Source organism: Marmota flaviventris, chromosome 2, assembly GCF_047511675.1.
Source record: "Marmota flaviventris isolate mMarFla1 chromosome 2, mMarFla1.hap1, whole genome shotgun sequence".
Classification (NCBI taxonomy): Eukaryota; Metazoa; Chordata; class Mammalia; order Rodentia; family Sciuridae; genus Marmota; species Marmota flaviventris.
The window spans coordinates 29,577,136-29,601,465 of NC_092499.1; the positions used below are offsets into that span (position 1 = coordinate 29,577,136).

Here is a 24,330-nt window from a genome sequence, read left to right on the forward strand (position 1 = left end):
GAGACCTCTGAAACCAAGAGCCAAAATAAACATTTCCTCCTCTAAGTTGTTCTTGTCCTGTGTTTTAGTCACAGTGATAAAATGCTAACACTGTTACCAAGGTTTCTTATGTCACATGTTAAAAGACATATATCTGGGGATAACCTCGATCACCCCACACAGGCAGTCATCCTGGAATGAATCATCCTCTTTCTGTTTTTAAAGTGTTTGGAATCAAAATGCTCCCACCTAAGCAGCAAGATACACATCATTGTGCAAGAATTTGAAATTCTTATTAGAGCACATGTAAGTCAGAAGAACACAAATAGTGTTCTCATGTGACAGTTCATTTTCAATCAGTCCGAGTAGGTACTCTTTCAGGAAAAATATCTCCTTGTGACCAGCCTCTACCTTTGCCCTAATTTCTCTATTTTGACTAACTACTGAGTGCCCTTGTGGCACGAGGCCTTCACAGTTGTGAAAAATTAAACAACCAAAGTTAATTTTATGTGCAAAAATATCCTGCAAGGATATCAAAATAATCCCGTCTGACATAATCTGAGGGAAGTTATCAGTTCTGGCCTAGAAGCATCTAGATGAAAATTGACCCTTAACAGAAACACCACAAGGTCAGATTTATTATTTGGAAGACAGGAGGATAAATCAAACCCTAGAGACAGGAGGTATGTATTTCATTTTATGGAGAAAGAGAAGAGTCATACCTGGTCTGTGGGTGCACACTGGGGCAGTCCAGGATGGGCAGAGGTTGATATGACTGAGATAGAAAGAATGTTAAAGAATAGTGGTACCTGCTCCTGGGAGTGCCAGGTTAGCATGCTGAGGTGGTGGGGAGAGGAGCTTGAGCTAAGGCCAGAGTGGCACAGAGATTAACTACACTGAAGCTACAGTCATGCAGACTGGATTTGCCCCCTGACTCCCCTACTTATGGGCCATGTAAACAATTCACCTTGGTGAGCCTCAGCTTCTTCCAGGATCATACCTTCTGCTGCACCCCTTCCCTGACTCAGGCAAAGGCAAGGCCCTACTGAGGTGGATGGCGCAAGGCGTCCATCCTCTGGAGGAGCGCAGTGTGTTCCTGGGAATGGGCTGGTTTGGTTTTGTATTCCTTTAATAAGTATAGTTGCGACTTCTCATATGACCATTAAGTACGAAGGAAAAAACATGACTTTCCCAATTAATGCAACTACTTCTAAAGAATAAATCTGTTTGCTCTAAATGCAATGATTCAGCTGTGGAACATAAATTGTTAATGTTTAATGAAAAACCCCCTGTAGGAAAAACAGTCAAGGAAGTTTTTGAGAAATTAAATTGAAATCTAGAGAAGAAGAATTAATGTTAAGAAGACAGATTAGTGCTTAGTACTGGGCAACTTGTTCTTGTTCCTGTGCACAATGGTTTGGTGCTCTTGCTCTTGTTTGATTAAAATTAATAGCCTCTTTTTTCAAGTTAACCACTTGCCATAACCGTGGCGCCGATTCTAGTCAGTTAAGTCAAGAAAGAATAGTCCAGGTATAGGCCAATAGTCTGGGACATTTCTAACTATTATTAAAAGCTAACTAAGCAGAAACAGCTCAAAGCAAAATGTGAACTGAAAGTAAAAAATGTTTGCTCATGCATATGCCAAGATACATTCTTCTTATCTAATTGTAGCTACGTAATATTTTGTTTCTTTGAATAATGATTCCTGTTTTGTAACCACAAAGTACTGTGAGCCTGCCAAAATGAAAAGTATATATGATTAACTTCACAAGTAAAGATTGGGATTCAGCACCTTCACTTTTGTGTCTGTGTTGTTTCTCCACCCCCTTTCGCCGACTCCTCACCATCTGTTCGTCTCCTGAGACCCCCTGTTGGAGCTGGACTCCGAAAACCTTCCTCTGTGAAGCCCTTAGCAAAATACTCTATGATTTTCAACTATCATTATTAGACCAAGAGAGTATTTCCAAAGGAAATACAAAACAAAATACTAAAAGTATTTGTGTTCTACGGTGCTTTCCATTTTAGTTAAAACCTGGAGAGAGCCAATAGTTAAGGAAGAGATGAAGTTATTTATCCAGTTGAAAAAATGTGCTACCCCTCAAATATTTTAATGATGAAGATTATATAGCAATATGGAAAAGTACTGGGTAACTTTAAGAGCAGAAAAGACAGCAGATGTGGATAGTTCAGTTAGAGAGCCCAATATTTAACAACATGAGGTGTCGCAGGAGTAATAGTTAAACTAAGTGGTATGAATTAGGAATGATATCAATTTGTGTGTGACTGGGCCTGGATAGAAGAAGTTATGGGCATGTAGGGGAATTGAGTTGTCCTAAGAGAAGGGATAGAATTTGTGTCAAGTATGGAAGAAAAGGCCATTTCATGCAGAAGGCACAGGAGGAAGCTTGTGGAGGAATACTCGAAGAGCAGCTAGGGGATCCAGCTGGCTTTAGCAGAGTTTACCAGTCAGGACAAAGTCCTAAGCTGGGGTCCTGCTCATGTTGAACCCTGAATGCCAGGCTGAGTTGTTCGAACTTTATGCTATAAGCTATTTTTGTGTGACAGAGTTGGGAGGGGGATCTTGCTATGTTGTCCAGGGTACCCTTGAACTCCTGGCTCAAGCAATGCTCCTGTTTGGGAGCAGGGACCCAGGCATATGACACCATCCCAGCTTCCTATAAGCCTTTTGAACAGAGAAAAAGCAATATCTGAAGACAATTAGAAATGGGAAACTATTGGGGACAGATATAAATACTGGGTCTGATACAAGGAAATACTTTATATGTTGCACTACTTCTTTCTTCTGTCCTTCTAATCTGCTTGGCTTTCTCACCCCACCCCATTCCTTTTCTCATCTATCTTCCAAGATAGTCTCTTTCTGTACACGAGTCTGATTTCTACAGACCTCCACCAGTTCGTCCCATCCTCTTAACAGGTTCCTGTCACAGTTGCAGGCCCTGCCTCTGGACCAGGCAGCATAGAAGAAAGTTTTTGCTAGGAAATATGACTGGGACCCAAAAAGAAAAGACCTTCTTCTCTCATCAGTACCCTGAGTCACTCCCCCCACGGCTGGGATGGGGCATGACTCTTGGCTTCTCAAAACTGAACCAAGAGGTATGTGCATCTGTCTCCAACGTGCCACCCGTCTTCCACTTTGGCCCTCAGCGCTGTGCAAAGCTCAAGAACCAGTATCTGAAGAAGGCTGCTGCCAACCTTACCTTCTCTCAGGAGGTGATGTGGCAGCGAGGCCTGCCCAGCATGCCTTACAGCCAGTATAGCTTTGACCATATCTACGACACAGATGACATCGTCCCACCTTCCCAGATCAGGAAGGCCCAATGTGAGAAACCTGTCAGTGTCAAGTCCCTGAGAACAGAGGTCATCTCCCAGGCTATGAAGACGGCAAGCCCTGACAATCTTGTCAAGAAGCAGAAGAAATCAAAGCCAGCAAGCCCAGTCCAGAGAGGATCTCCCCGTCTCCCCCTTTATTCCCAAAAGGATCCAGATTTGCTGAGTCCACCGCCTTCTCCAGATGTGAACCTGGAGGAAAGGGAACTGTGGCTTCCCCCTCATGAGAAGGAGGCCAGAGACTGGGAGGCCATCGTGCTGGAAAAGCTGAACAAGCGCACAGCCCGGTGGATCCAGAGCAAGCGTCCTGCGAGGCCTGGGGTATCACCCAATAAGTGGCAGACGTTCCTGCGTCAGCAGTATGACTGGAGCCACATCCGGGATGAGCTCACCTCCAAAAGCGACCTGGAGCTCCTGAAACAGCTGGAGGCAGAAGAGACAGCAGAGTTTGAGCCTCCAGTTATCATCCTGCCCCCCAAGGAAGAAAAGCAGCCAGAGCTGCGGCTTCCAGTTTACTACAGGTAGGCTGACCAGGCCCCAGGTGTGCCACTGAGGATCCCTAGCTCCCCTTCAAGGACTCCCAGGTGGGCTCACACTCTTTATTTTATCTTATTAATTTTTTGTGTTGCTGGGGATGGAACTCAGGGCTTACCACTCACTCTAGGCAAGGGTCTACCCCTGAGCTACACCCCCAGCATACATTCCTTATTTTGCAATGTATTCTACTATCAACCTCATGCTCTCTACCACCAACCATTCTCTTCGATCTCTTCAAAGTAATTTTCTCAGCCTTTGCACTACTGACATTCTGGGTTAAACACATGTTTTGTTTTGTTTTAAGGAGCTGTCCTATGCATTGTAGGATGTTAGCAGCATCTCTGGCATTTCCCCGCTAGATGCTAGTAGCACCCCCAAGTTGTGACGACCAAAGATGACTCAAACACCATCAAATGTCTCTGAGGGATAAAAATCACCTCCATTTGTGAACCACCACCTTAAAGGAAAGGGATTGGTTCTTGGCCTTCCCCAGCAGATGTAGCTATCCAACTGCAGTTCCAGTTACCATTCAGGTGTTCCCAGAAATGTATCCATGGTGAAAGTAAGGAAGGCAGACACCTCACAACACTGAGGTCTGACTCTGTCTCACTCTGTACAAAGCCAGGTGTCACTGACTCAAAACCCAGCCAGCTGCAGGGCAGAGAACCAGTCACAAGTGGATATCTATCTATTTATTTATTCATTTATTGGACAAATATAAATTACATTCTTGCTACTTTCAGATAGTCTGCCGGAACTTCAATATAAAAGAACAGATGTGTACCTTTAATAAGATTATAGCCTGTCAACTGGGTGGACAGACATTAAATAACTACCCACACTTTTAGGGTGAGGTAATGTAAGAGGTGAGGTCCCTTCTTTAAGTCCTTTTAAACTCTAAGGGAACCAATGTTTTAAAAAGTGGGGGGGGGGCAGCGTTATGTTGCCAGGCCTGGTGGTGTACACCTGTCATCCCAGCTACTTGAGAGGTTGTGACAGGAAGATGGCAAGTTCAAGGTCAGCTGGGCAACTTAGCAAGATCCTGTCTTAAAATAAAAATTATAAAAAAGGCTGGGGATATAGCTTAGTGGCAGAGCTCTTGCCCAGCATGTGTGAGACCCTGTGTTCAATCCCGCTGGGGCAGGCCGGTGGCTTATATTGGAAGCATGGCCACCTTACGGTGCTGCCCAGTGGCTGCAGAAGGTGTGGCCCCATCCGTGGAGGGAAAAGGTAGCTGAAGACAAGCCTTCTGATTGCTCCATATTCAACTGGCATCTTGGGGACAAAGTTAATAGTTAAATACAGGTGTTCAGTCACTCACATGTGTGGGAGCTGAGCCTAAGAGCTGTGGTGAATCATAAACCAAATGGAAAGTGGGGTACCTTTCCCCTTTTCCCCCTCTCTCACCTCTGCCAAGATTGCCCAATTACTCCCCACAAGTGCAGACAGTTGAAAGCATGCCTGGCAGAAATACCACAGCTGAGGACATTGAGGAGAAGAGAAGCATCATCCAGCCCCCAAAGGAGAGCTGCTTCCGACAGGTGAATCCTGCAGCTGGAGAGTTTGCTTACTCCACAGACAACAAGTTTGAGCAAGAGATTTACTTTGGTAATTGCGCCAGCCCCTATGGGGGAGGTAGAGGTGGGTGTGGACCAAGGAAGTGAAGATGGCTGGGGGATACAAAGGGAGGTGAGGCCCTGGATGTCCCGGGGATTTCATGCTACAGCCCCTGGGTACCAGCACAGGAGTTGCAGCGGTGGTGTCTGATGGGAAGGAACCAGTTCTCTTCTCCACTACCATATCCCTTCACCTTACTAAGGAGGGAGTGGAAGATGGGATTGTAACTTCAGCAGGATTTGACTCTGGAAGCACCCTACCTCTTCTCTGCCCACCTTTTTCCCTTTGCTCACTTTGAGATTATTCTCCCACTAAGGTGCTAAGTTGGAAAAAAAAATAACAGGCTTTAGAGTTGGATAGAATTAGGTTTAAAACCTGGCTCAGCGGCCCCCCCAACCCTTTTAAAATATTTTTTTGTGCTAGGGTTTGAACCCAGGGGCACTTAACCACTGAACCACACCCCCAGGCCCCTTTCTAATTTTATTTGAGACAAGGTCTTGCTAAGTCGCTCAGGACCTCACTAAATTGCTGAGGCTAGTTTTGAACTTGTGATCCTTCTGCCTCAGCCTCCCAAGCTGTTAGAATCTCAGGCATGCACCACTACGCCCAGCATCAGTCCCTTCTTAATAACCTTCAGTAAGTTACAGGCTTCTGAGCCTTAGAAACCTCATTGGTAAAGTGATGTTAATAAAAAAGCACCTCAAATAGAGTAGACAAAAAAAATCTCAATCTTTTCTTGCCCAATGCCTGGCACACAGAGGTGCTCAATAAATGCCCATTATCTTCTCCATCCACCTTGCTTTCCTTTAGATGCCTGGGCTCCCAGGATGAAAAAAACAATCTAGGTCTTTATGTTCCAAGCTGTTTCTTCTTCCTAGACCCCTATCTTGTTCCTAAACTGCTATCAGCTGGGTCTTCTTAAAGGGTTTAAAAAACTATTCTGACTAAGGTACTAATGACTGATAGGAATAATTAAGTGCCCCTTCTTTAGTGTCTAGCTTTTCAAAGGGGACAATTCCTGTAAATTAGATTCTGCCTTACTGATGGAAAACACTACTCTGGCTTTCAGGCCTCTGTGAGGCTTTTCTATGAGGTCACAAGTTGTGACATTTCCAAGCAATAGTCACCTTCAAAGGATGTCCCACAGCATGGTAATCTTGGGTCCTAGGGCTTAGATTAAGACAAAAGGAAATTTGGCCTGATCTTGGTGAATGGAAACCAGGAAGAGAGAAAAGAGGAAGGTTCTGGGGGACTCACTGATTCTTTGTTCACAGATAAAGTCCAGATCATCCATAAGATTGGTGCAAAGAGAGACCAGATTTTCCTGGAAAACCTCAATCGGTACAACAAGCAGTTATCTAAGGTCTTCCCTGAGACTCCAGAAAGGTGGAGTTCCCAGCCTATTCCTGAAGCACGTAAGCAGGAAGCTGATATTGGGGGTAATGATGGAAGTGTGGCTTTTCTTTAGGGTCTCTAGTCAAGGGGTTGGAGCACTCCCAGGAATACGGGAGCTCCCTTTCTACCAACCAAAAGTCATCTTGTAAAATTACAAAATACTAACTGCAATTAGGAAGAGCCTTGGTGGAACATACATTCGATTGAATTAGATATAACTTAGATGTAACCAAGTGTTTCATGGCCAATAATTACAAATAAGAAAGGTCCCATTTTAATGCTTCAAGAGGAAGTGCGTTCTCACTACCTACTGTACCCTCTCCCCTTTGGCTAGCTCTTCTTTTCCACTACACTCAGGCCCATACCTGCCTCAGACCCTAGGGTGTTCCTTTGTTTTAAGTTTCTGTTTTATGTCATTCTTTTTTTTTTTTAAAGGTGGACACATTATTTTATTTTTATGTGGTGCTGAGGATCAAACCCAGTGCCTCATGCATGCTAGGCAAGCACTCTACCACTGAGCCACAATCCCAGCCCTTTTATTTTAATCTTTATTCTGTTAGACAAAGAGGGTAGAAGGAAGGAAGATGACAAGAAATGAGCTTATGAAATAAAATGAGCCCTCCATCCAAAAGGCTGTGTCTCCATTTCCCATGCCTCTTTTCTTTCCAGTATCACTGTTCAGATGGTGAAACTAAAGAAACTATGAGAATATGCAAAAACTAAAGCAGTGGCGATCCATTCTTTTTTACCAGCCCCAAACCCCTGTCTCTAGTGCCACCTGGATAGGCAGGAGCCTTTAGGGTAAAGGAGGTACAAGTGACAGCAGGTATGGGCAACTGCCCCAAGACTCCCATGCTCCTTCTTTGTTGAGGATTACCATTATGACACAGTGGAGAAGGTACTCCCACAAAACCTCAGATCTGGTCTTGGCAAGTCATCTTCTGGGGCTTTAGCTGCCTCATTAAAATGGGGCTGATCATTCCCACATCAAGGCACTTTTGCAGTACTTAGATGAGGTGGTTTTGTGAATATGTTTTGTAAACCTCAAGTGCTGTGCAAACTCAAGGCATTACTATTAGTATACCATCTTCCCCATAAGTCAGCTCCATTCTGCTTGTCTTTTCCTCTGAGAACTAGCAAAACCATAAAGACAGAAAGTAGATTGGTAGTTGCCAGGAGGGCTGGGGAAGTTGAGAAGTGGTACAATGCTTGCCTAGCATGCACAAGGCTCTGGGTTCTGAAAGAAAGAGGGAGGGAGGGAGGGAGGGAGGGAAGGAAGGAAGGAAGGAGGGAGGGAGGGAAGGAAGGAAGGAAGGAAGGAAGGAAGGAAAGAAGGAAGGAGGGAGGGAGGGAGGGAAGGAAGGAAGGAAGGAAGGAAGGAAGGAAGGAAGGAAGGAAGGAAGGAAGGGGTCAGAAGCTGGAGGGAGGGAGGAAGAAATGAGGACAGGGTTTCTGTAAGGGGTGAGGAAAATATTCTAAAAATAGAGTTGTTTGCAGAATAGCCAAAGCAATTTAAGCCAAAAAAAAAAAAATGCTGGAAAGCATGACAATACTTGATGTCAAATAATACTACAGAGCTATAGTAACAAAAACTGCATCATATTGCCATAAAAAACAAATATATAGACCAATGGTACAGAATAGAAGATACAAAGACAAACCCCCACATCAACAGTCATTAACAAAGGTGCCAAAAACATACATTGGACAGCCTTTTTAAACAAATGGTGCAGGAACAACTGGTTATCCATATGTAGATGACTGAAGACCCTTTTCTCTCACCCTGCACAAAAATCAACTCAAAATAGATCAAAGACCTTGGAATAAACCAGAAACTATGCAACTCCTAGAAGAAAATGTAAGGTCAATACTCCAGCTTTTAGGCACAGCCAATGACTTTCTTAATAAGATCCTTAAAGCTCAGGAAATAATGCCAAGAGTTAATAAATGGGACAGCATCAAATTTAAAAGCTTCTGCACAGCAAAGGAAACAATTAGGAATATAAAGAGAGAACCTACATAATGGGAGAAAAATCTTTGCTAGTTACTCTTCTGACAGAGGATTAACATCTAGAAGATATAAAGAACTCAAAAACATTTACACCAAAAAATAATCAAATAACCCAATTAATAAATGGACAAATAAACAGACACTTCTCAAAAGAAATACAAAAGGCTAACAAGTACATGAAAAAATGTTCAATGTCATTAGCAATTAGGGAAGTGCAAATCATCTCATACCAGTCTGAATGGCAGTCATCAAGAATACAAATAATAGGGCTGGGGATGTGGCTCAAGTGGTAGCGCGCTTGCCTGGCATGCGTGTGGCCTGGGTTCGATCCTCAGCACCACATACAAACAAAGATGTTGTGTCCGCCAAAAACTAAAAAATAAATACTAAAAAAAATTCTTAAAAAAAAAAGAATACAAATAATAATTGGGTGGGATTATGGCTCGGCGGTAGAGCGCTCGCCTAGCACATGCGAGGCCCCGGGTTCCATCCTCAGCACCACATAAAAATAAATTTAAAAATAAATAAATAAAAAGATATTGTGTCCAACTGCAACTAAAAAATAAATATTTAAAAAAATACAAATAATAATAAATAATACATATTAATAAATAGTAATACATAATAATAAATGCTGGAGAGGATGTGGAGAAAAAGGAACACTTTCACATTGTTGGTGGGACTGTAAATTGTACAGCAACTATGGAAATCAGTATAGAGGTTCCCCAGAAGCCTAGGCATGGACCCACCATATGACCCAGCTATACCACTCCTTGGCATTTTCCCTGAAGAATTAAAGTTATCTTACTACACTGATACATAAACACCCATGTTTATAGCAGCACAACTCGTAATAGCCAAGCTGTGGAACTAGCCTAAGTGTCCATCAATAGATGAATGAATAAAGAAAATGTGCTATATATTCACAATGGAGTTTTATTCAGCCATAAATAAAAATGAAATTATGGCATTTGCAAGAAAATGGATGGAAGTAAAGACTATCATGTTAAGTGAAATAAATCAAACTCAGAAGGTGAAGGGTCTTATGTTTTTTCTCATATGTGAACGGTAGAGAGGAAAAAGGAAAAGAACAGTGGGGATGGATTTCCTAAAACTCAAAGGGAGATCAGTAGAAGAAAAGGGACCAAAGGGCTCGGGAGGGTAGGGAGGGGAAAAGTGCTGGGGAGCAATGGTGGTCAAATTATATTATTATATGGTGTGCATACATATGAATATGTAACAACAAATTCCATCAATATGTACAACTACAATGTACCAATTAAAAAATGTGGAAAAAATAAAAACTGAGCCAAGCACAGTGGTGTATGCTTGTAACCCCAGCAGCTCATGAGGCTGAGGCAGAATTGCAAGTTCAAAGCCAGCCTCGGCAATGGTGAGGCACTAAGCAAGTCATTGAGATCCTGTCTCTAAATAAAACACAAAAAATAGGGCTGGAGGGGCTGGGTTGTGGCTCAGGGGGAGAGTGCTTGCCTAGCATGAGCAAGGTCCTGGGTTCAATCCTCAGCACCACGTAAAAATAAATAAATAAAAGTATTGTGTCCAACTACAACTAAAAAATTAAAAAAAAAAAAAAATAGGGCTGGGGATGTGGCTCAGTGGTTGAGTGCCCCTGAATTCAATCCTCAGTGGGTTTGTGATACATGTCCCAGCTATAAGGCTCATCTGTTTCTGCCAATAAAGTGCAAGGCTTCTTCTGTCCCATAGAAATGAGAGTTGCTTCTTTGCCTGCCCTGGTGGACGACTTCATGAGGGAATTAAATGTGTTTCCATCTCCCTAGAACACAAAGGACTGGAAACAAACATTGGCAGTTCTATTTGTTTATTCCCAAACTTTCTCACCATAAATCCATTTTAACTGTTGATCAGTGGAGCATAGGAGGAATGGGGAGGGATTTCAGGAGAGATTTCAAGCAAGTTCAGAGAAGTTGGGCGTGTCATGTGACTCTGTGTATCTATTCTGCTGGAGTGAACTGACTGGAGGTAGTTGTACAGCTCTAGGCTGTACCCCACCCTACACTGCAAAAGAAAGCCTTCAGCCCATGGTCTGGGAGGTCCATCTGGAAGACACACATGTCTGGCCACCTTTGCTAATCTATTCTGGAGTCTCATAGCACTTGTCACATCAGAAGAAAAAAATTTTTTTTCTTTTCTTGTTCTTGTTGTTTTTGCAGTAGAGGGGATTGAACCCTGAGCATTGTTCATGCTAGGTACATCCCTCAAACCCCTTTTTCTTTTTTCTTCTTCTTTTTTTTTTTTTTTTTGATAGGGGGGCAGTACTGAGGACTGAACCCAGGAGCATTCTACTGCTAAGCTGTATCTCCAGCCATTTTTTTTTTTCCTTTTTTAATCTTATTTTGAGACAGGGTCTTACTCATTTGCTGAGGCTGGCCTCGAACTTGTGGTCTTTCTGCCTTAGCCTCCTGAGCTGCTGAGATTACAGGTGGATGCCACTATACTCAGCAAAAGAAAATGTTATACCCTCCTTCTTCAAAGGAAAGAACTGATTTAGAGCAAATCTAAAGGTGTTAAGTAAGGAATCTTGGAGGAAAGAGTGACAGTGACAGATTAGAATATGAGACTGATAGGTAATGTGGCAAATAATTAATTTAATAAGTTTGTAAATGTTTTTATTGTCCCTTCCCCCTCTTCACACAGCTTCTCTTCTAAGAAAGAGGCTTTCTGAATCTGTTTGACACCATGGAGAACATTGAAGTCCAGAAAATATAACAACTGTAACCATTTTATATGCAACTATAATTATATTTATAAATATGTATGGCTTCTCAAATTTCTGACTGCCATTTATCATCACTATAAAAACTGCAGAAATCCTAAAATCTTTAAATTGTAGAAACCATTCCTTCCCCCAAATGTAAAGCATTAGGAAGAAAACAATAAATTTGGAATTAATGGCCAGTTACACTCTAAATAGCACTATCTCAAATATTTAAATTTATGAGCAAACTTTTTAACACATAATTATGTTCCCAAGGATTTATTAGACTTGTAAAAAAGATTTGTATATAATCTCCATATCCCAACCTCTAAATTTCTTTTTTTTTTATTGGTTGTTCAAAACATTACAAAGCTCTTGACATATCATATTTCATACATTAGATTCAAGTGGGTTATGAACTCCCATTTTTACCCCAAATACAGATTGCAGAATCACATCGGTTACACATCCACATTTTTACATAATGCCATATTAGTAACTCCAACCTCTAAATTTCTGTCATCTTCATCATGGCCAATCATAGTCGGCCATCGGGATTTTTCGTAATTTTCTATGTGACCACACCCAGCTCCCTATTATTAAGGGACAGTTCTCTCTAAAGAGCTTTGCTTGGTGTTAGAAGGAACAGGAATGGGATACTAGGCGGGGACCACTGCATGGCAGGACCTATGGCAGTCAGGTGAGAAGACTTCACACTGCCACGTCACTCAGCTTGTAGGCCCGTGAAAGGAGCCCAGCGCTGGACTGCTTTGCCCACCCCTGTCAAGGATCTGCTGCTGCAGGTGGGTGAGGAGGAAGTGCCCGTTAAGACCAGAGGATTGAAGAAGCAGGCAAAATCGCTGCAGGAGGAAGTGACTTGGCAACTCATGGTTCTGCAGAAGATGCTGCAGGAGTGGAAGACTGCTTGGGGGCTAAGTAAGTGAGGTCCTGGGATAACGGTGTGCATTTGTGAGCAGGTGGATCTCACCTTGGACTAGTGTTCTTCAGTCTTTGTTTCCTCAGTCCATCCCTTTCTTGTGAAATGTACAAATCTGGTTTGCCTCACTAAGGCTAGACTGGATGAGAGCCTTCCTCCATATAGCAGTGTTAGGTGAATGTTAGTTACATACATTTGGATGCTTTTTATATGAATAGATGACACTTCAATAATTTGTGGAAACTCAGCCAGGCATGGTGGTGCACACCTGTAGTCCCAGTGGCTCAGGAGGCTGAGGCAGGAGGATTGAAAGTCCAAGGCCAGTGTCAGTAAATTCTTAGCAAGACCCTGTCTCAAATAAAAAATAAAAAGGGCTGGGGATGTGGCTTGGCGATTAAGTACCCCTGGGTTCAATCCCTGGTACCAAAAAATAATAAATATTATTATCTTTCCTAATAATTATTATAATTATTTATGGAAACTCGCTACACTAAGAAATACTCAAAGGCAGAAATTTTATGATCGACAAATTATACAACTGTTGTATTAATAACAATTGTTATAAAGTATATAAAATACACTGTCCAAGCTTTGGTAGTGTACAAGAGAAAATGTAGTTGACTGTGGTATAAACAACTTCTTTTGTGGAGTTGAGGTCATCTACATCTAATTTTCCTTCAAAAGATCTATGAGTGGAAGGTTGAGCGCCTGGGGCAGAGTAGTGGCTTAACAAGGACTTTTTGGAGGCTTCAAGGGCTGCTGACTTTCAGAACATGGGATTAGTAAGAACAGAAAAGGTATTCTAGATAAATTGGGCCAGATAACAAAAAAGATCAAAAAGAGATTTTGATGAAAAGCTACACTAGTTGGAGTGCCTACAGATCATGGGAGTATTAAAATGAAATGTAGCAGCTCTGCAAAGAAAGCAGTTATCAACTAAAATGAGAAAAATGTGGAAAGCTAGAAAAAAGAGCCTCCCATTTGCAGGTAAATGGATAGAGTTGTAGAATATAATGCTAAGTAAAGTTAGCCAATTCCAAAAAACCAAATGCTAAATGTTTTCTTGATTTAAGAATGCTGATTCATAATGTGGTTGGAGGTGGGGGGGGTGATGGGAGAATTAGATGAACTCTAGATAGGGGAAAGGGGAGGGAAGGAGGGGGGTAGAAAAGATGGTAGAATGAGATGGACATCATTACCCTAAGCACATGTATGAAGATACAAATGGTGTGACTCTACTGTGTGTATAACCAAAGATATAAAAAATTGTGCTCTATATGTGTAATATGAATTGTAATGCATTCTGCTGTCATATATAACAAAAATTTTAAAAAGAGCCCCCAAAGGCACGGAAACTTAATGATAACCACCATAATTAACATCAATGGGCACTGCCTAGTATTCAGGAAGCCCTGGGTTCAATCCCTAGTGCTACACATACACACAAATTAATATCTGTCAGACTCTCCCTATCTTGCCAGGCATTTTTCTTTTTTTTTTTTTTTAATATTTATTTATTTATTTTTAGTTTTCTTTTTTTTTCAAGTTTCTTTTTTTTATATATTTTTATTATTAGTTGTTCAAAACATTACAAAGCTCTTGACATATCATATTTCATACATTTGATTCAAGCAGATTATGAACTCTCATTTTTACCCTATATACATATTGCAGATTCACATCGGTTACACATCCACTTTTTTACCTACTGCCATACTAATGTATGTTGTATTCTGCTGCCTTTCCTATCCTCTACTATCCCCCCTCCCCTCCCCTCCCCTCCCCTCTCCCTACCCCATCTACTGTAATTCATTTCTCTCTCTCATTTTTTTTTCCCTTTCCCCTCACTTCCTCTTATATGTAATTTTGTATAACAATGAGAGTCTCCTTCCTTTTCCATGCATTTTCCCTTCTCTCTCTCTTTCCCTCCCCCCTCTCGTCCCTGTTAAGTGGTGATCTTCTTCTCATGCTCTTCCTCCCTATTCTGTTCTTAGTTGCTCTCCTCATATCAAAGATGACATTTGGCATTTGTTTTTTAGGGATTAGCTAGCTTCACTTAGCATAATCTGCTCTAGTGCCATCCATTTCCCTGCAAATTCCATGATTTTGTCATTTTTTAGTGCAGAGTAATACTCCATTGTGTATAAATGCCACATTTTTTTTATCCATTCATCTATTGAAGGGCATCTAGGTTTTTCTTTTTTTTAATATTTATTTATTTTTAGTTTTCAGCGGACACAACATCTTTATTTGTATGTGGTGCTGAGGATCAAACCCAGAGACACGCGCATGCCAGGCGAGCGTGCTACCGCTTGAGCCACATCCCCAGCCCCGCCAGGCATTTTTCTAAATACCTTGTCTAGTTAGTGCATAGCCCTCAAAGTAATTCAATATGTTAGGTTCTAGTGTTATATCTTTATTATAAATGTGATGTCTCAGGCTCTGAGAGGTTAAGTAACTTATCCAAGGTCTCACAGCTAATAACTGTGTTTCCAAATCAGCTATCTCTGATAACAGAAAACCCTTATCACTATGGTTTAGTTTTGTTTTATGTTTGTTTTTTGAGATGGAGATCTTGCTATGTTGCCTATGCTTGTCTTGAACTTGTGGGCTCAAAGTGATCCTCTTGCCTCAGCCTCGGTAGCTGGGACTATAGATGTGCACCACTGTGCCCAGTCAACCACTAGGCTTTACCACCCCATTTATTTTTCAGGTGTAACAATGAAATTATTTAAGCAAAGACTAATAGACTATAGGATGGGACTGGAGGGAATGTACCTGAGAGGTCCACGGATCATCAGAGAAATAACTTCCCTAATGAACCCAACTCTGAATTCTTTATTCTGAGCTGATATTTTGTTTGAATTATTCTAGAGAAAGGGGACTCCTTGTCACCTGCCTGTAGCCCAATATCTAATGCTGACAGGTGGTTCTCTTTTCATTTCCCTCACTGTGACACAGTGGTTGAGTGGCACCATGAGACAGTGGAGAGCCTGAAGCGGGGATTGGTAAGCATGTACGATGACACTCGGATCCAAGCCATCATCACGTGTGCCACAGCTATTGTGGAACGGCCCCGGTGTGCCACCAGCCGGAAGGACTCAGGTGAGAGCTAGGACTGAACTGCTTAAGAATGCCTACAAGTCAAGAGGCCAAAGAACACCTGAACTGGCAGGACTTTGGTGCTTATATGAGATCATTTACAAAGGTGGAAACCCAAGGCCCAGAGGCCTGAATTTAGTTTACCAGTAATAGAGATGAGATTCCTGACTTCTAGCCCAGTGCTTTTTTTTTTTCATTGCTGGATATGGAACCCAGGGCCTGCTAAGCATGTGATTTCCCACTTGTGCTTCTCCTTTTGTTTGCTCACTGGCTTGCAAAGAAGTTCGCAATGTCCCATCTTGAGATCCATTTATAACAGCCAATATGTGTGTGTGTGTGTGTGTGTGTGTATATATATATATATATATATATATATATATTTTTTTTTTTTGGCCAGGCACGGTGGCACATGCCTGTAATCTCAGTGGCTCAGGAGGCTGAAGCAGGAAGATTGTGGGTTCAAAGCCAGTTTCAGCAACTTAGCTGTGAGACCCTGTCTCTAAATAAAATATTTAAAAAACTGGGGATGTGGCTCAGTGATTAAACACCCCTGGGTTCAATTCCTAGTACCCCTGCTTCCCCACCAAACACACACACACACACACACACACACACACACTTTAGTTCTTCTTTGGAGAGCATCTCTCAAATTCAGTATTTCCAAAACTGAACTCATCATCCTCAACACAGATCTCTCCTTCCCATATTTCAAATCTCAATCAGCTCCACAGTCAGGCATGGTGGTGCACACCTGTAGTCCCAGTGGCTAAGGAGGCTGAGGCAGCCAGTTTTCAATTTGGGGCCCTGGGAATCATCCTAGGTAAAATCCTTCCTCTTCTAAAACCAGATCACTAAATTCTATGCACTCTGTCTCCTAAATATTTTTTCAGTTTTTAATTACAAAAGAAATAAAAAGACCAGGCATGGTGGTACATGCCTATAATCCCAGTGACTTGGGAGGCTGAGGCAGGAGGATCATAAATTCAAGGCCAGCCTCAGCAATTTAGTGAGGCTCTAAGCAACTTAGCAAGACCCTGTCTCAAAAAAGAAAAGGACTAGGGATATGGCTCAGTAGTAAAGTATCCCTGGGTTCAATCCCTGCTACAAAAACATACATACATACACATACACACACACACACACACACACACACACACACACACACGTGTCATTATTAGTCAACATAGAGGAATATAAAGAGAGGTAACTGCCTTGCCCATCTCACTTCCCACTCCCATTCCCACTGTGTAGGTTAGCCAGTGTTAACAGTTGGGGTGCTTCACCTCGTTATGTTTTTACAATTATATGCCAACACCCATGTAGACTTTTCTATTTATTACAAAAATCAGTTGCATTTTTTTTTAAACTGGGGATTGAACCTAGGGGCACTTAAACATTGAGCCACACCCCCAACCCTTTTTTATATTTTATTTTGAGGCAGGGTCTCACTAAATTGCTGAGGCTAGCTTTAAACTCTTGATCCTCCTGCCTCGGCCTCCAGAGCTGCTGGGATTACAGGCATACACCTCTGTGCCTGGCAAGTGTTGAATTTTATCACACATATTCTATTTTTTCCCTTTAATTCGTGCATCTAGACAAATCCTGCTGTATTATCTTTTTGTATATCTCTATTTTTATGTGGTGCTAAGGATGGAACCCAGTGCCTCACACATGCTATGCAAGTGCTCTACCACTGAACCACAACCCCAGCCCCTGCAGTAAACTCTTAAGTCCTACTGGATCTTGATTTTATTATTCTTTTATTATTCTACCGGGTTTAATTTATTAACACTTTAGAATCTTTTTATTACCTAAATGAATTGGTAGTTTTGTTTCTACTTATACATTGTTTGTTACTTTTTAGGGTTTTTATTCTCTAAAACAAAAATTTTTTGGCATAGGCAATTGGACCCAGGGTGTCTTAACCACTGAGCCACATCCCCAGCCCTTAGGGCCTTGCTAAATTGCTGAGGCTGGCCTTGAACTTTCGATCCTCCTGCCTCAGCCTCCAGAGCCACTGGGATTACAGGTGTTCACTACTGTCCTAGGCCTTTAAAAAAAAAAAAAAAAAGAAATGGGGGGGTGGGGCTGGGGTTGTGGCTCAGCAGCAGAGCACTTGCCTAGCATGTGCGAGGCGTTGGGTTCAATCCTCAGCACCACATAAAAATAAATAAATAAAAATAAAGGTATTATGTCCAACTACAAAAAAAAAAAAAAAAAAAAAAAAGGAAAGATATGTTAAGCTGGGCATGGTGCTTGCCTGTCATCCCAGGAACTTGTGGAGTGGAGGCAAGATAATCACCTGAACCACCCAAGAGTTCAAGGCCAACCTGGGTAACACAGCAGGACTCATCTCAAAAGAATGGAAAAAGAAAGTATCAGCTGGGGTCCACCCATAATCCCAGCAACTTGTTAGGTTGAGGCAGGAGGATCACCAGTTCAGAGCCAGTCTCAGCAACTTAAAAAAATAAAAAGAGCTGGGGATATAGCTCAGGGAAAAATCATCCCTGGGTTCGATCCCCAGTACAAAAACAAACAACATCAACAACAACAAAAAAACCCACAGGACCCAAGGACAAATTTTTCAAAGGATATGAAACCTTCCCTACTCCTCCTTTTTAAAAAAAATCTTTATTTATTTATTTTTATGTGGTGTTAAGGATTGAACCCAGTGTCTCACATGTGCAAGACAAGCTCTCTACCAATGAGCCACAACCCCAGTCCCTCAATTATCCTTTTTGTGTTTGTATGTGTGTAGGGGGTTACCAGGGATTGAACTCAGGAGCACTTGGCTACTAAGCCACATTCCCAGCCCTCTTTCGTATTTTATTTTAGAGACAGGGTCTCACTGAGTTGCTTAGTGCCTCGGTTTTGCTGAGGCTAGTTTTGAGTTCATGATCCTGCTGCCTCAGCCTCCAGAGCCGCTGGAATTACAGGTGAGCGTCTCTGTGCCCAGCCAATTATCCTCTCTTGACACAAAGCCTACATGGTTTGTTTGCCCCTTCTTCGCTGTGGTGGTATCCTAGGCCCACTTCTGTCCTCATATTTAACCCTGGGCCATATTCATCTGATTACATTTCTGCTATCCCTACCAGAAAAGGAATTTCTTAAGAGCAGGTGCTAAATTTACTTCTACAAACCTGTCAGATTTTTAAAGTTTCACTCACTTCTTTCATGCTGAGTTCCAGACCCGAGCATTTTCCCTCCAGGTTTTCAAATTTGTTGCTCCCTCTGCTGGAAAACTGTCTCCTCACCTGATAAAATGCTCTAGTAACCCTTCAGTTTTCAGCTAAGACACTTCCCCGAGGAGCCTTCCCTGCCTACCATCCAGACTTGGCTCACTGTCCCAGCTATCTACTTCCACACATACACATTCTTACTCTATCTGCTTATTTCCTTGAGGATTAAATGGGATGACACATTTTCAGTGCCTGGCATATAAACCCTTCAATGAGCAGCAATCAATATTATAAGCTTATACCCAAATCTTCCACATACAGTCATGTGTCAACAACAGATATATATGTTCTGAGAGATGGGCAATTACTCAGTTTCATCACTGTGCAACACTGTGAAATAGACTTGAGGAAAACAGATACAATTTTACTAGAAGTAGACTCTTATGGAGCCCACAGTGAAGATTCTTCATCACTAACTGTACAAAGAACACCTTTGTCTTTCTCAGAAGTGTGCCTTTCAGGTGATCCCTTTCACATATTTCCAGTGTCTAGATTTTGATTTCTCTTGTTAACTTCCCAGAGAAACTTAGCTTATTTTTCGAATACTCAATTAACTTCTGTTTGCTCACCTAAAATACACATCTATAGGTTAGGACCAAATGTTTTTTGGACTTTTTTCAGACTTTGAAATATTGCAAATCTGGAGATAAACCCAAGATATCTCATTATATATGAACTCCAAGCTAAAACATGGAATTCATTTGTGTTTTAAATGCACCTTATACACATAGCCTGAGGGTAGTATTATACAATCATTTTAATATACCTGCATTTTGTTGAAACCCATAATATGAGGTCAGGTGTGGAAATTTCCTTTTGTCATGTCATTGCTCAGTTTCCAAATTTGGAGTATTTCAGATTTAGGGATCAAAGGTGCTCAACCCAATTGTAGTCTGTTCTTAACAGATGGCATATTGGTCCATGGCATTAATGATAAAGACACATTAGAAATCTTAAAATCTGAGTCACAGGCTCAGCTCTGACACTTCTTGGAAAGTCAGCTAACCTCTCTGAGCTTCAACTTCCTCATCTAAAGAATGTGGACAAAGGGGTAACAAAGCTCTTCCCCCTTATTTGAGCTTAAGTGCCCACCTGCTCCCCTGATAAGATCATTTTTTAATTTGTGGTGCTGGAGATGAAAACCAGAGCCTTGCACAGGTTAAGTAGCTTCCACCGAGCTACAAACTATCTTTATAGGTAAAATTGTTTATGATGAAATGAAGCCTGGTGATGGTTCACTGGGACTAGGAAGAACTATAAATGAAATATAAATACCTGATAGGGACACCATGCTTTGGGCATCCCTGGATGCCGTAATGCATCACAGGCATGCCCTTTGTGGATCCTAGAATTCCATCTATAGAGTTATTAGAAGAGATAATAGTGTCTGTGGAGCAAAAGTGTACCCTGAGCTACCCTCAGAGCACTTCACGGAATGCTATGCAATCTCAAGAACTCCAACCAAAAGGAATGCCAAACACTGCTACCCTATTGACAAACTGTGCTCGTTTCCATATCCTCCTGAAGAATAGTGCCATGTGTGGCCTATGAAAGTTTTGTGAAGTTGAATGTTTATAGTTAAACCCAAGATTCCTGGTGAGTTCTGCAGTGATAACTCCCTTGCCTACTTCAACCAGGGTTGAAGTACTGAATGAGATGGTGTAAAAACACTATGTAAATAAATGGCAAAGCACTGCCTAAGTATAATTGCTATAATTAAAAATATAGGGCTGGGGTTGTGGCTTATTGGTAAAGCACTTGCCTTACATGAGTACTGGGTTTGATCCTCAGCACCACATAAATAAAGGTATTGTGTCCATCTACAACTAAAAATTAATATACATATATATATATAAAGTCTCATGGGGTAAAATAAGTTGATTCTTGTTACTAAAGCTAATGGTAAAGGTCACCACAGCCTAGATGGAAACATTCTTTGGCGTGGAACTTTAGAGCCCAGATAATAAAGGCGAAGGAGGGCTGGGGATGTGGCTCAAGTGGTAGCACTCTCGCCTGGCATGCGTGCGGCCCAGGTTCGATCCTCAGCACCACATACAAACAAAGATGTTGTGTCTGCCGAAAACTAAAAAATAAATATTAAAATTCTCTCTCTCTAAAAAAAAAAGATATAAAAAATAAAATAAAATAAAGGCGAAAGAGCTGGCATGACAGTGTCCTGCCCATCACAGGCCCAGCAAAACAATTAAGTACCAACAAGCATCTGCAACTTGTGCTGAGGCAGAACACCATGTGGCTAGGAAGGAAGCTGTGCTGGAGTGAAAAGCAAAGAGCTACTACTTTTACCTGGCTCTCTTTTGGTTACAGACAAGGAAACTGTGAAAGCCCCCTCTGTCCCAGATGTGCCAGAGGTTCTACAGCCTGCCCTGAAGGCTGCTCTTTGTGACAAGAATACCAATGTGAGGATGGCAGCAGCAATATGCCAATATGCCATGCAGTCACATAATCCTCTGGCACAGGACATCATGCACATTGCCCTTCTGAAAGGTATCCGTGTAGAAAGAGGGGATAAAGACAGGGTGTCTCACCATCAGCTTTCCCACCCTTTTACCCCAAACTGTCATGTTGTGATGTCTGCCATTTTGGGTTTGGGGTTATGTTGGAACATTCAGAAATAATTTCTTCATAGGTACTGCTAATTGATACCTGGACCAACCTTTTCATAGATGCATGCCTTAAAATGGATGGAACCAGAGGACATTATATTAAGTGAAATAAGCTAGACACAGGGCTGGGGATGTGGCTCAAGCGGTAGCGTGCTTGCCTGGCATGCGTGCGGCCCGGGTTCGATCCTCAGCACCACATAAAACAAAGATGTTGTGTCCGCCGAAAACTAAAAATAAATAAATAAATATTTAAAAAAAATAAATAAATAAGCTAGACACAGAAATGAAAGTACCATGTTTTCTCTCATATAGAAAAGTTAGTAAAAAACAAAGTCAACCTCAATGTAGAAATATGAGAATAGAGTTACTAGAAGTTGGTGAGTGGTTGGGGGGAAACAAAATGTGGAAAACAGGAGGCTGGATTTGATCAGTGCATATGATATGTAATATGAAATTTTCTTGCTAAACCCCGCTATGTGTAATACATGTTCATTGAAAATTCAAGAAAAAAAAATCAGGGCTGGGGCTGTGGCTTAGCGGTAGCACACTTGCCTGGCATGTGTGAGGCACTGGGTTCAATTCTCAGCACCATAAAATAAAGGTCTAGCGACAACTAAAAAAATTTTTTAAAAAATGGCCTCTTTCATACCACCTGATTTTTTTTAATGACAGGATGATATAACATTATTAAGTGAATTTTGAAAATTTAAGAAAACCACCACCTGACTATCATACTTCCATTTTTTTGTAGAGTTAACTTCAGGTATTGTCTGTACATACTGTTGGAGTTATTTAATCAAAAAGGCTGTGTCAGGGGAGAGGCCCAATATACCTAACTGCTCTGAGAAACAAGCCTTACAGGGGGTAGCTGGATGACTGGTTTGGCCTTCTGCAGATAGACTTTCAACTGCTTAATTCCTCCATCTTAGGAAAGCCTCCCTCTCTAGTTTTCCCAACCTCCAGGAAGGAAGGCCTTATGCCTGTTACCTAACAGCCTTTAGTATTTAACTTTCAGGTTGCAAATTTCAGTTTATATCTAAAACGTTGATATGCTCCATTTAAATATGGTTTAAATATGGGATTGATACACCCCATTTAAATATGGTTTACACATGGGACTGGGGCACAGGGAAGTGAGGTATCAGGCAGGCAGTGGTCTTTGGTACCCATCTCTGGAAGAAAACAGATCACCATATGCATTCATTTTTTTTTTTTTTTTTTTGCTCCACTGTGGCAGGCAATAGTGTGGACAGCTGGGTTGCAGCTCAGTGCTTGGCTCTGGATGGTATTGCCACTTACCCGGTGATTAGTAGGATCTTCCACCAGCTGTTCAACAAGAAGAATAAGGACACTGAGGACCAGGCCTGTATTCTCCTGAGATATCTCAATGAAAAGACAGTATGTGTCCATTACAGGGTTGGAGAAGGAAACTAAGTTTTGGGGAATTATGATCAATGCATGTAAGGTGTCCAAACTCGAGGAAGTTTCTATGTTTTGCTGCTAAGATAATCAATCACAAATATAGGTAAAATAGGCTAAGTGTGGGTAAACCTGGGTACAGAGGTATATATATACAGGGAGCTGTGACAACAAATAGCTAAGAAAGAATTGGGTTGCAAATGGTTCTTAACAGTAAACAAGAAAAGCAGTAACATGAAGAATTTGCTTCTGATCACAGCTTACCATTAAAAACTACAATTGTGACAAGCTTGGGATATCAATTATGCTGGATGCCATGTTAGGATTTAACTTCTTCAAGATTCTAGTATTTCTAAAGGTAATCATGAATGTCCATACAAGTCTTCCATTTCCTCAGACCCTGATACACAACATGCTTGCTGTGGAACTGAATAGCCATCGATGGAAGGATCGGATCCTGGCCTGCAGGGCTTTCTCCCAGATCAATGGAAATGTCTCCTTAGTAAGCCTTATCTTTCTTTGCTCCAGGACAGAAAGCCTAAGCAAGGTTGGATGAGGAAGCCTTTCTGTTTTGCTGCTAATATTCCAATCTCACCACATAGATCTCTATCTCACATTGCTGTCTCTTAGTCATAACTGTAATTATCTTCAAATATCAATGTCATTCTGTGACTTAAACTACTTCTTATCAGTGTGGTGGCAATCCACAATCTGTGTAATACAGCCACAATAAAGCACAAAAGCTAAGAGGAAGAGCTTAGAAACTTATAGTATTCTGACACTGCTCAGTATCAATGGAGTTTATAAAAGTTATCAGTTAATGACATTTTTCCATCCCACCTCAGCCCTAACACTGATTCTTCAAAAGTCTGAAAAGCACTGAGTTAAAAAAAAAAAAAAAAGACACAACAAGCCAACTAAATGTTTGTGCAGTTTCTCTGAGTGTTTAGCACACACATATAAAATATGATTCCCTGCTTTCAAAAAACCGATATTGCAGTTGGAAGCAACAAGACAAACAAGCACAAATATTCAAGAACAAGCAATAAATGTAAAGTACTTTTTTTTTGTGAAGTATTTTTTAAAAACATTTCAGAGAAATATTAGTGTGGACTGAATTTATCTGTTAAATTTCTACAACTGGAGAGGAGATTCTAGGCAAGGGAAACCCTGACCTCCTTTTTACCATTATTTTCAAATCATTAGCTGTCCAAATAGGATCTTTTCCAGAATGGCCCAGGGTTACACTGCCATTCCTACTAGAAGTAAACAGCCTCCATTTTTTTACTCCTCATATTTTGATATGGAAAACATATATCTGGCCATTCAGGATAATTGCCTGATGATGTTTGAAATGGCTTAGTTCTTTGCTGTTGTTTGTTTGG

The 24,330-nt window shown here is 41.4% G+C and overlaps 1 protein-coding gene across 1 annotated transcript in view; it reads left to right on the top strand.

Moving 5' to 3' along the window:
* Positions 1 to 2,982: 2,982 nt before the first annotated feature.
* Heatr4 (HEAT repeat containing 4) overlaps positions 2,983 to 24,330 on the top strand; it is a 36,777-nt gene continuing 15,429 nt past the window's right edge. The window contains exons 1-8 of the mRNA XM_027931473.2: positions 2,983 to 3,848; positions 5,282 to 5,472; positions 6,756 to 6,896; positions 12,357 to 12,560; positions 15,523 to 15,666; positions 21,246 to 21,407; positions 22,764 to 22,924; positions 23,343 to 23,447. Of these exons, the coding sequence (XP_027787274.2) occupies positions 2,983 to 3,848; positions 5,282 to 5,472; positions 6,756 to 6,896; positions 12,357 to 12,560; positions 15,523 to 15,666; positions 21,246 to 21,407; positions 22,764 to 22,924; positions 23,343 to 23,447 (1,974 nt within the window). The remainder of the gene's footprint in view (positions 3,849 to 5,281; positions 5,473 to 6,755; positions 6,897 to 12,356; positions 12,561 to 15,522; positions 15,667 to 21,245; positions 21,408 to 22,763; positions 22,925 to 23,342; positions 23,448 to 24,330) is intronic.